At 69.1% G+C, this 13,541-nt stretch overlaps 2 protein-coding genes across 3 annotated transcripts; both read left to right on the forward strand.

Moving 5' to 3' along the window:
* The first annotated feature begins 94 nt into the window (after window positions 1-94).
* On the forward strand, window positions 95-7,655 carry LOC136300415 (zinc finger protein 665-like). The gene is given in 8 exon segments (XM_066202809.1): window positions 95-1,456; window positions 2,148-2,256; window positions 2,555-2,668; window positions 3,513-4,417; window positions 4,419-4,518; window positions 4,521-4,795; window positions 4,797-5,392; window positions 5,946-7,655. Coding segments are annotated over 8 exon segments (2,925 nt in total). The 5' UTR covers window positions 95-1,003; the 3' UTR covers window positions 6,319-7,655.
* A 1,396-nt stretch (window positions 7,656-9,051) lies between these two features.
* On the forward strand, window positions 9,052-11,627 carry LOC136300375 (zinc finger protein 696-like). Of its 2 annotated transcripts, none has more exons than XM_066202736.1 (3): window positions 9,052-9,217; window positions 9,564-9,659; window positions 9,846-11,627. In XM_066202736.1, the coding sequence occupies exons 1-3, from the start codon at window positions 9,184-9,186 to the stop codon at window positions 11,027-11,029; spliced, it is 1,314 nt and encodes a 437-aa protein (XP_066058833.1). In that variant the 5' UTR covers window positions 9,052-9,183; the 3' UTR covers window positions 11,030-11,627. The 2 variants fall into 2 exon arrangements, with proteins under 2 accessions (XP_066058833.1, XP_066058842.1); XM_066202745.1 differs by having other exon boundaries at window positions 9,849-11,627.
* Window positions 11,628-13,541: the final 1,914 nt, after the last annotated feature.

The following is a 13,541-nucleotide window of genomic DNA, read 5'->3' on the forward strand; positions in this document are numbered from 1 at the left end:
CGGGGGGGGGCTCGGCCAGGCTCGGGGTGCCAGCGGGGTGTCGGGGGGTGCGGGGGGGCACGGGGGCCTTGGGGGGGTCTCGGGTTGTGTTTGGGGGTGTCGAGGGGGGGCACCCGCGGCACAACCCGGGGTTTTCCCAGCAGGAGCCAGTGCTGGGGCGCACGGGGGCCATTCCGGATCCCCAGGAGGTGCGGCCGGCACCGAGCACAGCCGCGATCCCCGAGCCCCGGGAGGAACCGGCGGGCCCGGGGGAATCCGGCCCGGTGGCCCCGGGGCTGTTCCCGGCCGAGGAGCTGATCCCATGCCGGGGCTCCTCCCGAGCCCCAGGGCTGTTCCTGACTGCCATGGCGCGGCTGTGCCGGGCTTGTTCCCGGCCCCCGGGGCTATTCCCGGTTCTTCAGGCGAAGATGCGCCGAGGCTATTCCTGGCTGCCGAGCTGTTCCCAGCTCCCGAGGCTGTTCCCGGCTCCCGGGGCTATTGCGGGCTCCCGGGGCTGTTCCCAGCTCCCGAGGCTATTCTCAACTCCCGAGGCTATTCCCGGCTCCCGGGGCTGTTCCCGATTCTCCAGGCGCTGCTGTACCGGGGCTATTGCTGACTGCGGAGCTGTTCCCAGCTCCCGGGGCCGTTCCCGACTCCCGGGGCTCTTCCCAGCTCCCGGGACTGTTCCTGACTGCGGAGCTATTCCCAGCTCCCAGGGCTATTCCCAGCTCCCAGGGCTATTCCCGGCTCCCGGGGCCATTGCGGGCTCCGGGGGCTATTCCCGGCTCCCGGGGCTATTCCCGACTCCCAGGGCTGTTCCCGACTCCCGGGTCTATTCCCGGCTCCCGGGGCTATTCCCGTCTCCCGGGGCTATTCCCGAGTCCCAGGGCTGTTCCCGGCTCCCGGGGCTATTCCCAGCTCCCGGGTCTATTCCCGGCTCCCAGGGCCGTTCCCGGCTGGACAAGCCGATGCCGTGCCGGGGCCATTCCCTGCTCGCTGCTGTCCCTCCCATCCATTCCATCCAATGCCGTCCCATCCGATCCTATCCCGAACTACAACTCCCAGCGCTCCCCGGCCCTCGCCGTTCACAGCCGGATCCGGCCCCGCTCGGCGCCTTCCGCACCCCAAATTCCGGGGGGAGGAGGAGGAGGAGAGGGAGGAGGAGGAGGAGGAGGAGGCCGGGGGGGCCGAGGCCGCCGGAGCCGCTCCGGGACCGCCGCGCTTCTCCGGCCTGGTTCCCGCTCCCTTCCCGCCCCCATCCCCGCTCCCGTCCCCGCTCCCGCTCACATCCCGCCTCTCCCGCTCTCCCAGGACAGCGCCGCGGCCATTTGAGGGAGTCGGTGGCGGAAGGAGACCAGGCGGAGGCCGGGAAGAGGCCGGGAAGAGGCCGGGAAGAGGCCGGGAAGGAGCCCCCGAGGAGGCGGGCAGGGGCCGCGCGGGGCCCCGGGGAGCCATGTCCGCGGGGGGTGCGCCCCAGGTACGCGCGGGGTTCCGGGGGAATTCCCGGGGGATCCCCGCTCCTCCACCGCCCCGGGACGTTCGGGGGGATTCCTGGGCGGGTTCCTGGGGCCTTTTTCGGGGATTTTTTTTTTCCTCAACTCCTAGAGCCCCTCGAGAGGTTTTTTTTTTTCCGGGAAATCGGCGCATTGGGAAGTCTCGGAGTGCGGGGGGGGGGCGCGTCCCCCCGGCTGTGCCTCCACCGGGCTCCGGGGGTTTGGGGACACGGGAGGAATCCGGGAGGGCACGGGGGGCTTGGGATGGGGTCGGTGTCCCCCAAAAAGCGGGACTGGCTCCTCAGGAAAGGAAAAGGAGTTGCTTTGGGGGGTGGGCAGCGGTTTGGGGGTCGCGGGTGTGGTTTGGAGGAGCAGGGTTAGACATCTGATTTGGGGGAACGGGGATCTTGCTCCTGCGGAGGAGGGATCTGCTGGGGAAGCAGGGATTTGGTTTGGAGGGCTGGGGATGTAATTCGGGGGAGCGGGGATCTGTTTTGGGGAGCAGGGATGCGGGCTCCATCCCGGAGCAAGGAACCCAGCCCTCGCAGTTGGGGTGCGGGAATAGGGGCATGATCCCTGCCCTTGGCCTGTGGCCAAACCCAGGGAGGGGCCCCCAAACATCCCAAAATGACCCAAATGGCCCCAAATGCCGCTGAGCCGGTGCCCCCTCCCCAGCCCGCCCACGCCCTGGATCTGCTCCCGTATTCCCGGCTGAGCCCGGCGCCGCGGGCCGGATCCCAGCTGGATGCCGTCGGCGCCGAGATCCCCTCGGACCCCTGCACGGGTGAGTGGGGGGGACACGCTGGGCTGGGGGCCGGCCTGGAATTTTCCACGCAAAGCTCGGTGCATTTTTGTGGGAACTTTGAACTGGGATGATGAAAGTGTCCTGGGGATTCCCGGGGATGGGAGGGGCTGGGAGCCCAGGAACGGCTCTGGGCCGCCTCACCTGGAGCCTGCTTTTCGAGGAGCGGCTGCATCCCCCGTTGCCAGAGCCCGGTTCTCCCAGGAGCAGCTCAGTCCCAGCTCTCCCGGTGGCAGCTCCGGCCCTGATCCCGCGTCTCCGGTGCCCCGTGTCCCCCCAGGGTACCGGTTCTTTAAGCCAGGGGGTTTGTTTGGGATGAAGCCGCCGGAGGAGCCATTTGGAGCCGCGCGGACGGGCCCGGAGGATTCCAAGGCTCTGGGCAGCCCCTGCGCTGGTGAGTCCGGATCTGTGGGAATGGGGGAGCAGTGGGATTGGGGTCCAGACCTGTGGGAATGGGGGAGCAGTGGGATTGGGGTCCAGACGTGTGGGAATGGGGGAGCAGTGGGATTGGGGTCCAGACCTGTGGGAATGGGGGAGCAGTGGGATTGGGGGCTGGGATGGTTTGGGGTCCGGATCAATGGGAATGGGGGAGCAGTGGGATCAGGGGGCTGGGATGGTTTGGGGTCCGGATCAATGGGAATGGGGGAGCAGTGGGATCAGGGGGCTGAGATGGTTTGGGGTCCGGATCTGTGGGATGGTTTGGGGTCCGGATCTGTGGGAATGGGGGAGCAGTGGCACTGGGGGGCTGAGGTGGTTTGGGGTCATTTTGGGCCAGTTTAGAACTTTTCACGGCCAGTCAGGGGCTGTTCTGAGCCAGTTTGGGCTGGCTTAAAGACCTTTTTCAGCCATTTGGGGCCGTTTTTCAGCCATTTTGGAGCCATTCTGGGCCAGTTCACAGCCATTTATGACCAATCCATGGTAATTTTAAGCCACTTCGTGGCCATTGTGGGCCAGTTTTGTGAGCCATTTTTGGCCATTTTAGGCCAGTTTTTGCCATTCTGAGCCAGTTTGGACCATTTTGGACCAGAGTGTCACAAACTGGGGGGTTTGAGGACCCTTTGGGGGGTCACAGACCAGGAGAGTCCTGGGGAGCTGAAGTCCTTTAGGATTTCCCAGGTCCCCACGGCTCAGCGATGAGGGGCCCACAAGGAAGGGGGGGCTGGACCCGGGTCCTCCCCGCTCGGGACAGCCCCGAACCCTCCGGGAGCCGGGATAACCCCGGCATCTCTCCGGTGCAGTGGAGCCCGGGCGGGTGAGCAAGGTGGAACCCGAGGAGAAGCCCGGGATTGGCGCCGGCGCCCTGGAGCTGTTCCCGGCCGCGGGCGGCAGCTCCGGCCGCTGGTTCCCCGGTGGGCAGCGCGGCCCCGAGCCCCCCCGGGACCCCCCGGCGCCCCGCGGCGGCTGCTGGGGGGCCCAGGGGGGCGTCCCCGGCCCGTTCCGCTGCGGCCAGTGCGGAAAGGGCTTCCGGCAGAAGCAGAGCCTGGTGACGCACGAGCGCATCCACACCGGGGAGAAGCCATTCCGCTGTGGGGACTGCGGGAAGAGCTTCAGCCAGCGGCCCAACCTGCTGACGCACCGGCGCGTGCACACGGGCGAGCGGCCCTTCCCTTGCGCCCAGTGCGGCAAGAGCTTCTCGCAGAAGGCCAACCTGCTGGCGCACCAGCGCATCCATGGCGCCCACCCCGAGGAGGGCAAGGCGCGGGCGCGGGCGCCGGCGCGGGGCTGCCCCGAGGACGCGCCCTTCGTGTGCCCCGAGTGCGGGAAGAGCTTCCGGCAGAAGCCCAACCTGATCACGCACCGGCGCATCCACACGGGCGAGCGGCCCTTCTCCTGCTTCCTGTGCGGCCGCAGCTTCAACCAGAAAACCAACCTGGTGACGCACTACCGGGTGCACACAGGTGAGCGGCCCTTCGCCTGCGCCCAGTGCGGCAAGCGCTTCACCCAGAAAACCAACCTGGTCACGCACCAGAGCACCCACACCGACCTGCGCCCCTTCCCCTGCGCCCAGTGCCACAAGTGCTTCAAGGACAAGGTGTCCCTCAAGGCCCACCAGAAGACGCACATCCCCCGCCAGCGCCGCTGCCCCGCGCGCGGCCCGGCCCCCGCCGCGCCCTTCGGGGCCGCGCCCACCCTGCTGCCCCCCCGCGCCCACCCCGCAGGACCCCGCCCCCTTCGCCCCGCTCCCGCCCGCCCCGAAGCTCCCCGAGGGCGCCGAGCTGTTCCCCGGCCCTGAGAAGGGCTTCCCGCCCCCCGCCCCCGGGTGAGCCCCCCCTTCCCCTGCGCCCACTGCGGCGACGGCTTCTGCCCCAAGGTGCCCCTGCTGCGGCCCCCCGAGGCGCCCGCCGCGCCCTTTGCCCCCGGCCCTCCCCTCCTGGGGCCCCTGGGGGCGCAGCCGGGGCCGGGGGACGCCACGGCCCCCCCGGAGAAGCCCTTCATCTGCAACCAGTGCGGGAACAGCTTCGGGCTCTGGCTCGCCCTCGTCGCTCACCAGAAGAGCCACGCCGGGCACAAGCCGTGCCCCGGCGCCCCCCCCCGCCGAGCCGGGTGCCGAGCAGCCCCCCGGGTCCCCACCGGGGCAGGCGGGCGAGGCCCGGCCCTGGCCGTGCCCCGAGTGCGGGCGGGGCCTGGCGCAGTGCGAGCGGCTGCCGCGGCACGGGCACAGCCCCGGCGGGCGCGGCCCCTTCCGCTGCGACACCTGCGGCAAGCGCTTCAGCCTCAAAACCAACCTGGCCACCCACCAGCGCATCCACACAGGTGAGCGGCCCTTCACCTGCGGCGTCTGCGGCCGCCGCTTCAACCAGAAGGGCAACCTGGTGACGCACTACCGGGTGCACACGGGCGAGCGCCCCTTCGCCTGCGCCCAGTGCGGGAAGCGCTTCGCGCAGAAGCCCAACCTGCTGGCACACCAGAAGACGCACCTGGGCCGCCAGCCCTTCACCTGCCTCGAGTGCCCCAAGCGCTTCAAGAGCAAACTGTCCCTGCGGGTGCACCAGCGGGTGCACACCGGGACCCCCGGCGCGGCCCCCGGCGCCCTGGACCCCGCCGGGAGCCCCTTCCCCTGCGCGCTCTGCGGCGAGGCCTGCGCCGAGCACGGGGGGCTCCGGCCGGGCCACGGCGGCGCCGAGCGGCCCCATGGCTGTGCCGAGCAGCAGCTGCACACCTGTGCCAAGTGTCCCTGCGCCGAGCGTGCCCATGGCTGCGCCGAGCGTGCCCACGGCTGCGCCGAGCGGCTCCACACCTGCGCCGAGCAGCGCCGCACCTGCACGGAGCACCCTCATCCCTGCACGGAGCACCCTCATCCCTGCGCAGAGCATCCTCATCCCTGCGCGGAGCATCCTCATCCCTGCGCGGAGCATCCTCACGCCTGCGAGCGGCCCCACCCCTGCGGGCAGCCGCACCCCTGCGCCGAGCGGGCCGCAGCCCTGCGCTGAGTGTCCCCACCCCTGCGAGCAGCCCCACGCCTGCACCAAGAGGCCCCACACGTGCGAGCAGCCCCACGCCTGTGCCGAGCATCCTCACCCCTGCGAGCGGCCCCACCCGTGCGCCGAGCGGCCCCACCCGTGCGCCGAGCAGCCCCGCCCGTGCACCGAGCAGCCCCACGCGTGCCCCGAGTGTCCCCACGCGTGCCCCGAGTGCCCCCACGGCTGCGCCGAGTGTCCCCACGGCTGCGCCGAGCGGCCCCACACGTGCGCCGAGTGCGGCAAGCGGTTCCGGCAGAAGGTGAACCTGGCCGTGCACCTGCGGACGCACACCGGGGAGCGGCCGTTCCGCTGCGCCGACTGCGGCAAGGGCTTCAGCCAGAAGGCTCACCTGCTGCGGCACCGCCGCACCCACGGCGCCGGCCTGGCCCCGCCCTGCGCTGCCGCGGAGCCGCTGGCCAAGGGCCCCGAGCCCCCCCGCGCTGCTGCTGCCGCCCTGCTCCCGCGGGGCCCCCCCGGCGCGCCCCGACAGCCCCTCGGGCGCCGCCGACATCCTCCTGCAGCTGATGCAGGAGGAGCCGCCGCCCGGCCCCGGCGCCGCCCCGGCCCCGGTGCCCCCCTGTAAGTGCCCCGGGGGGGGCCCGAGCCCCCGGGCGCCGGGGATGCCCCCCCCGTGCTGCTGCGCCGCCTGCCTGGCCCCCCGCCCTCCCGAACCCCCCCGCGGGCAGCTCTGGGCCAAGGCCGGCGGCTGCGCCCGCGCCTTCGAGGAGAAGCGAGTGCCGGGAGCGCCGGGAGCGTCCGAGCGGGAGTGCGGCGAGGAGAAACCCGCCCCGTGCCCCGGCTGCCTGTGAGCCCCGCGCCGAGACCCCCGCAGCGGGACCCCCGCCCTGCCCCGGCTGCCTGTGAGCCCCACGATGAGCCCCCACCGCGACCCCCCCAGCAAGGGCCGGCCTTCGGCTCCCCGCTCACCCGCAGGGACCCTGGAGGAGGATGGAGCCAAGGGGACAGAGCCAGAGGGATGGATGGAGCCGAGGGGATGGAGCCAAAGGGACGGAGCCGAGGGCTGGTGCCAAGGTGACGCTGCCAGCTGGATTCAGCCCTGGCACTTGGAGCAGCCTCCAGCAGAGGCTGTGGGGCAAAGCAAAGCCAGGCTGGGACACGGCACAGCCGTGGCTGTGGGAAGACACCAAAGGGCTGGAGGAGACGGCGCTGGAGCAGCTCCGCTGTGTTGGCTCCGGCCACACAGACCAGGGAGAGCTGGACACGGTGGAGTCGCATCCACCGGAGCCAGACTTGGGACTAGAGGGGCCCTCAAGGGCTCCCTCTGCCTCCAGAACCTTCCACCCTGTTGGGGACTGCGTGGCGTTCCCCAAGGACACGGTTGGGATGGGAGTGCAGGGCCCGTCCTACTGCGGGCTGACCTGCTGGGGTCCCGTGTGGGGTTTTGGGAGCGCTGGGAGAACAGCCAGGAAAAGGGCCCGGAAGGGCTCAGCTCTGCTTTCAGAAGGGCCCCGGAGACGCCTCCGGTGCCGGGGGATGGGGGCAGCTTGTGCTTCTGCTTGCTCTGGATAACTGCGCGCTTGGGGACTCAATATTCCGGATTTGGGATTGGGGGGGGCCGCTGGAGCCGGAGGTGGAGGAGTGGTGGTGGTGGTGGTGAGGGGCCTGTGGGAGGTTCCAGCGGCACGGGGGGCTTTGCTGGGCTTTGCCGTGTCCCCCCCGGAGTGACAGAGCCGGGGACCCACGGCCTCGGGAGGAGCTTGGGCCGCACACACCGCTGGGAGCTGCCGCTGCTTCATCCCAAAGGGAATCGGATCCTCCGGCGGGACCGACACCGGGACAGCGCCCCTGGAGCCCCGGCCGGGCAGGGGGTCCCCCTCCAGTCCCCCCCTCCCTCCCCCCCAGCTCTGCTCTCTGCAATTCTATTTTTTGAGGTTATTTAAAATAAAAGCTTCTGATGGCTCTGGGGCTCCAGGTTCTCTCTCTGGGGCTGGGGCTGGGGGGGGACACAGGGGTCTCTCTCTGGAGCCTCAGTCCTGGCCTGAGCCCCAGGAAAGGCTCTGACCCCCCAGCCTGTGGCCAAGGGGCCAACAGGACAGTCCCAGTGCCAGTTCCAGTCCCAATCCCAGTGCCAGTCCCAGTCCCAGTCCCAGTCCCAGTCCCAGTACCTTCCAACTGTGCTCTGTGACCACCAAACCTCACCTGGTCACCAGGTGAGAGCTCAGGATTAGGGTGGCCGCCAGGCCGGCCCCAGGGTCACTGTCACATCCCCGGGGGTGGCACCAACGCCCCCGGTGCTCCCTGGGGACAGATGGGGGGTGTCACACTGGGGCTCTCACTGGGGACCGACTGTCGGCTGGTTGGGGGGACAGGACTCCCTGGTCTGCACCATGGAGCTGATTTTATTGAACTCACTGCTGGCTTAAGTACCTTTCAAGCATGAGCTAAAAATACCCGCTTGCTTAATAACAACAATAACAACCATGACAACCATATCTGTGTTTCTCGGTAACATTGCTTAACTCCGGCCTGACACAGGCTTGTAAAGGCCTGTGCTGTCCTGCAGGCAAACACACAAACATTCACCCTCATCTCTTCCTCCTTCAGTGGCCTGCCTCCACCTGCCAGCGCTTGTGGCCCTCTAACACATCTACTGTCATGAGTTCAGCCGGACTTTGAGTCCTGCTCCCCTGTCCCCACACCCGGCTGGGACACAGCCAGCCTTTGCCACCGGCCAGGCGCGTGGCAGTGCTCCCCTGCTCTCCTGGGGACACCCGGTGGCACCCCGGGTGGGTTTGGGGAGGTTTGGGCACAGGGCCAGGACCTGGGGGTCCCCGGGTGTCCTGGGCGGGACGCGCGGTGTGGGACCCTTCGTGTTGGGATCCCCGATCCGGCCGGTTCCCCGGGATTTGGGGGGTCTTGGCCGTGTCCCCGAGGAGCCCCGTTCGGGGGGCCGTGACGCTGCGGGGGGGCCGGGTCCCGGGCCCACCGGGCACGGACGGGAAGGAACCGGATCCCGGCACCCACCGCCGCAGCCGCCCCGGCAGACCCCCCCCCCCCCCCACCCCCGGCCCGGGGACCCCCCCGGTGCCCCCGACAGCCGGTTCCGCCGCCGTTCCCCCGTGCCGGTGCCGGCCCCCGGCCCGGCCCCTTCCGCCGCCGCCATCGGGCCCCGCCCGGCCATGCAGCGGGTGAGCCCGGGGCGTGCCCGGGGGGCTCGGGGGGCCCGGGGGCCCGGCGGAGGGGCCGGCCCTGGGCGGGGGGGGGGTCCCGGGGGTCCCTGCGGAGCGCTGGGGGGATCTGGGCGGGGCTGCGGGCGGGGTTAGCGGGGGGGGGTGTCGGGATCCCCTTTGGGGTGCCCCCCTGAGCCCCGCGCTGTCCCTGCCAGGGGGGGCCCCCCGAGGTGACATTCGAGGAGGTGGCCGTGTACTTCTCCCCCGCGGAGTGGGCGGCGCTGGCGCCCTGGCAGCGGGCGCTGCACCGGGAGGTCATGTGCGACAACTACGCCCTGGTGGCCAGCCTGGGTGAGGGGACAGGGCCGGGCAGCTGCGGGTGACACGGGGCTGGGGACACGGCTGAAGGCTTGAGCCCCGGTTTTGGGGGGCTGGCCGGGGGTCTGAGGGCTCCGTCGGGGGTTCAGAGGCTCATCCGGGGGTCTCTGGGCACAGGGCTGGGGGTTCCGAGGCCCCATCGCTCCGCAGAGCTCAGCCCCATCTTGGGGGGGCTTCAGGTGTGTCCCAGGTGTGAGGACATGGCACGGGTACCCCCAGCTGCCCCCAGCACAGCCCCCCGGCCTGGGGACGATCCCCTGGTGACCGTGACGCTCCCCAGGCCTTGTGCGGGGCACTGAGGGTCCTCTCTCCCACACAGACCCCAACTCCAAGTTCACCCGCATGGAGGAGGAGTCACACGGGGGGGATCCCTGCGCTGGGGGGCTCAGCGGAGCTCCCGACACCACCGACACCTGTGAGTGACCGGGGACAGCCCGTGGGGACACCAATGGGGCCGGGGGGTCGCTGTGGGGCTGGCCCTGGCCGGAGCCCCTGCCTGACACCCCCGGGCTGGGTTGGGAGTCCCCGCACGGTGTCCCAGGGATGCTCGTGGGACCCGCGGTGTGTCCAGGACTCTCCCACGGTGACACTCTGTTCCCAGCAGGTGCCTCGAGTGGTTCTGACAGCAAGGATGACTCCGGGGGACACTGGGGAGCGGGGCCGCATGTCCCCCGCTCCGGCTGGCGTGACACCGAGCCGGGGGCCTGTCCCGGGGCCCTCCCCCGGCAGGAGCCGGCGCCGTCGGGGCCGCTGCTGTGCGGCCCCCGCAGGCCGAGCCGCGGCGCCGAGGCCGAGCCGCGGGCGCACCCGGGCCGGCCCTACCTGTGCGGCACCTGCGGCAAATCCTTCCGGCACCGCCGCAGCCTCCTGGCGCACAAGAAGCTGCGGGGAGGGGTCGGGGCCCGGCACGGCTGCGCCGAGTGCGGCCGCACCTTCTGCCTGCGCGGGGACCTGCTGCGGCACCGCGACACGCACCGGGCTCGGCCCCCGCTCCACCGGCGCTGCCCGGCGCCGTGCGGGGAGCGGCCCTTCGTCTGCGGGCGCTGCGGGCGCACCTTCAGCTGGAGGGAGAGCCTGGAGCTGCACCTGCGCGGCCACCGCGGCCCCGAGCGCGCCCACCCGTGCCCCGAGTGCGGCCGCGTGTTCCCGCACCGCGGGCACCTGTGGCTGCACCGCCGGGCGCACTCGGGGCTGCGGCCCTTCCCCTGCGCCCGCTGCGGCCGCGCCTTCGCCTCCCGCGCCAACCTCAGCTCGCACCGCAGGACCCGCCGGCACTGCCGGCCCCGCGGCCAGGGACCCCGCGGGGACGGGGACAGGGACAGGGAGAGGATACCCCGAGGGGACAGGGATCCCCGCGGGGACAGGGACACGGAGAGGGACCCCCGCGGGGACAGGGACACGGAGAGGGATCCCCGAGGGGACAGGGATCCCCGCGGAGACAGGGACACGGAGAGGGATCCCCGGGGGGACAGGGACCTGCCTGGGGACAGGGACACGGAGAGGGACCCGCCTGGGGACAGGGACCCCTGTGGGGACGGGGACCCCCGCGGGGACAGGGACAGGGATAGGGGCCCCCGTGGGGTCGAGGACTCGCTCAGGGACAGGGACCTGCTCAAGGACAGGCCCCCCCGCAGGGATGGGGACATGCCTGGGGACAGGGACCCCCTCGGGCGCAGGGAGCCGCTCAGGGCCGGGGACCCCCTGGAGGACAGGGACGCCCCGGCGGCAGAGCAGCAGCAGCCGCGGCACCGGGGCCGTGGATGCGACCCACCGAGGTGGGTGTGACCTCGCCGGTGTCGCCGCCACCCCGGGGCAGCCCCGGAGGCTTCTGAAGCCCGGGGACTTCTCTGTGTCCCTTTGGACCTTGGGAAGCCCCTCCACGTTCTCTTTGGACCTTAAAGGACCTGGGATGTTTCCCCATGTCCCTCTGGACCTCGGCAAGTCCCTCTGGGACGTTTGCCCGTGTTACCTTTGCTCCTGAGGAAGTCCCCAGAGACGCTTCTCCGTGTCCCCTGTCACCTTGGGGTACTTTCGGACCTTGGAAAATCCCTCTGGGATGTTTCTCCGTGTTCTCTTCAGACACTGAAGAACCTTTGGATCCTGGGTTGTCCCTCCAGGGCATTTTTCTGTCCCTGCCAGTCCCACCACTGCCCTGCCCCGTATTCGTTTTTAAAGCCAGAACTTTTTATTTATTTTAATTTTTTTGTATGTCATTTGGTGTCCTTTTATATTCTTTCTGTTTTGTTTTATTTTATTCTATTTATTCCAGCTGTTCCCTTCTGCTTAGTCCAAGTTCTCCTACTCCATTCTGTTCTTCCTATTCTGATTAATTCTATTTATTTCTATTCTATTTATTCTCTGTAATTAGGAGGAAGGGCAGGGAGGGAGGAAGAGGAAGGAAGGGAGGGAGGGAGGGAGGGAGGGAGGGAGGAAGGCGACTCCTCTGGGCTCTTTGTCGTGGTTGAACCATGACAGGGCTCTGGTGACAGCAGGAGCCACCACGTGTCCCCCCAGTGTCCCCCCTCCCCCAAATAAACAAATGCCAAAAATCTGAGTTAATGTAGAAATGAGTAAAAAATGCAAATGAGGCTGCGGCGGGGGGGATATCCACACACCTGGGGGGCACCTGCAGCTGCTCCCAGTTTGGCCCAGTCCATCCAGGGAACCCCAGAGCCGCTCCCAGTTTGGCCAAGTCCATCCAGGGAACCCCAGAGCCACTCCCAGTTTGGCCCAGTCCATCCAGGGGAACCCCAGAGCCGCTCCCAGTTTGGCCCAGTCCATCCAGGGAACCCCAGAGCCACTCCAGTTTGGCCCAGTCCGTGGCCCAGCCCCACAGCCCCCCCATCTGGAATTTCCCTCCCTTCCCAGTGAGCTGGAGGCCACTGTGCACTGGGAGCACTGGGAATGTCCCCCAGCCGGATGTCAGCGAGCAGGGGACAGATGGTGACGTTCCCCTGGGAATGGGGACAGACTCCCCACACGCTTCATCTGCCCACGGAGCCGGGAGGGAGGGCGGGACGTGCTGGGGAAACTGGGACACGGCGGAATCAGGGAATTGCGGGCACGGGAAAACCCCCAGACGCCCCCGGGTCACCTGTCTCCCGAGGCCACCACTGACAATGTCCCCAGGTGCTACATCCGCCCGGCTTTTAAGCCTCCGAGAGCCGGACAGCTCTTTTCCAGGAGGAACGTTCCCCAAACACTCCCCAGGTCCCACCTAATGCCCCCCCGGTGCCACCTGAGGCTGCTCCCGGCGCTCCCACCCCGGCGGTGTCACCCTGTCACCTCCCTGCCACCCCCGGCTGTGACAACGCCGCGGCCCGGCGGCTTTTTTGGGCTGTCCCAGTTCAACGTGCCGGGAGCACACGTGGAGCCGCCGCCGCGATCGGGGTCGGGAGGACGGGACACGGCGGGGGAGGCGCCGGGCCCGGTCCTTTGTGCTCGGCGCTCGAATAACCAGGAAAATAAATTCCCCAGTTTCCCTTTTCTCCTTTTATTTTTTTTTCCTTTCTTTTCAGATAAAATCACGAGGCCGGGAGACGTTTTCCCAATTAAATTCCTGAAATTAGACCGGAGCAGGGAGCGCGCGGGGCGGGGGTTGGGATGCTGAGGTGTCCTCAAGGACGGGAGTCTGTGGGGCCGAATCTCCTCAGTGCCCGGGAATTCCATTCCTGGAGCTGCGCTCCGGGGGCAGGGAGAGCCTGGATGCGGCTCATGCTGGAGCCCGCGGGGCCTCCGGCTGCTCCAGGGGGTGGGAAGGACATTCCCTCCCCTTTCCCCGCATCCCCAGGGGTCCCGCTGTGCCTCTGCCCCCACAGCACTTCCCCAGGGAAACTCAATCCTCAGGAGACGCCCCAGCCGCGTTCCCAAAAATCGGGGAAAATAAAACTCCCCAACACCAGGGCAGCGTCAAGGAGCAGGAATTCTGCTCCCCTGGGGCTGAGGAGTTTGGGGTTTACCCATTTCTGTGACAGTTTCGGCTCCTGGATGGGACCGTCCCCCGGCTTTCAGCGGATCCCAGGGATCGCGGGAGCTCGAGGGGTTTTTTTTTGGGAGGAGCCGCGATCCCGGAGCGCAGGAAACGGGAACAGGACCCCCGGGAAGAACGAGGGCTCCTTCCCTTTAAACGGCGAAGGCGGAGCCAAAGCTCCCCTGGGTGGGGATTAAAGGTTCCCGAGGGTCAGGGGCCCTTCTGGGGGCTCCCGCACGGGAATGGGCTTGGAATGCCGAAAATTCCACACTTTGGGATGCTCCTGCACAGGAATAGGTTTGGGATGCTCCTACATGGGAATAAACT

This window comes from Chamaea fasciata, unplaced genomic scaffold (assembly GCF_029207755.1).
Source record: "Chamaea fasciata isolate MVZ Bird 193981 ecotype frontalis unplaced genomic scaffold, bChaFas1.0.hap1 SCAF_1, whole genome shotgun sequence".
NCBI lineage: Eukaryota > Metazoa > Chordata > Aves > Passeriformes > Sylviidae > Chamaea > Chamaea fasciata.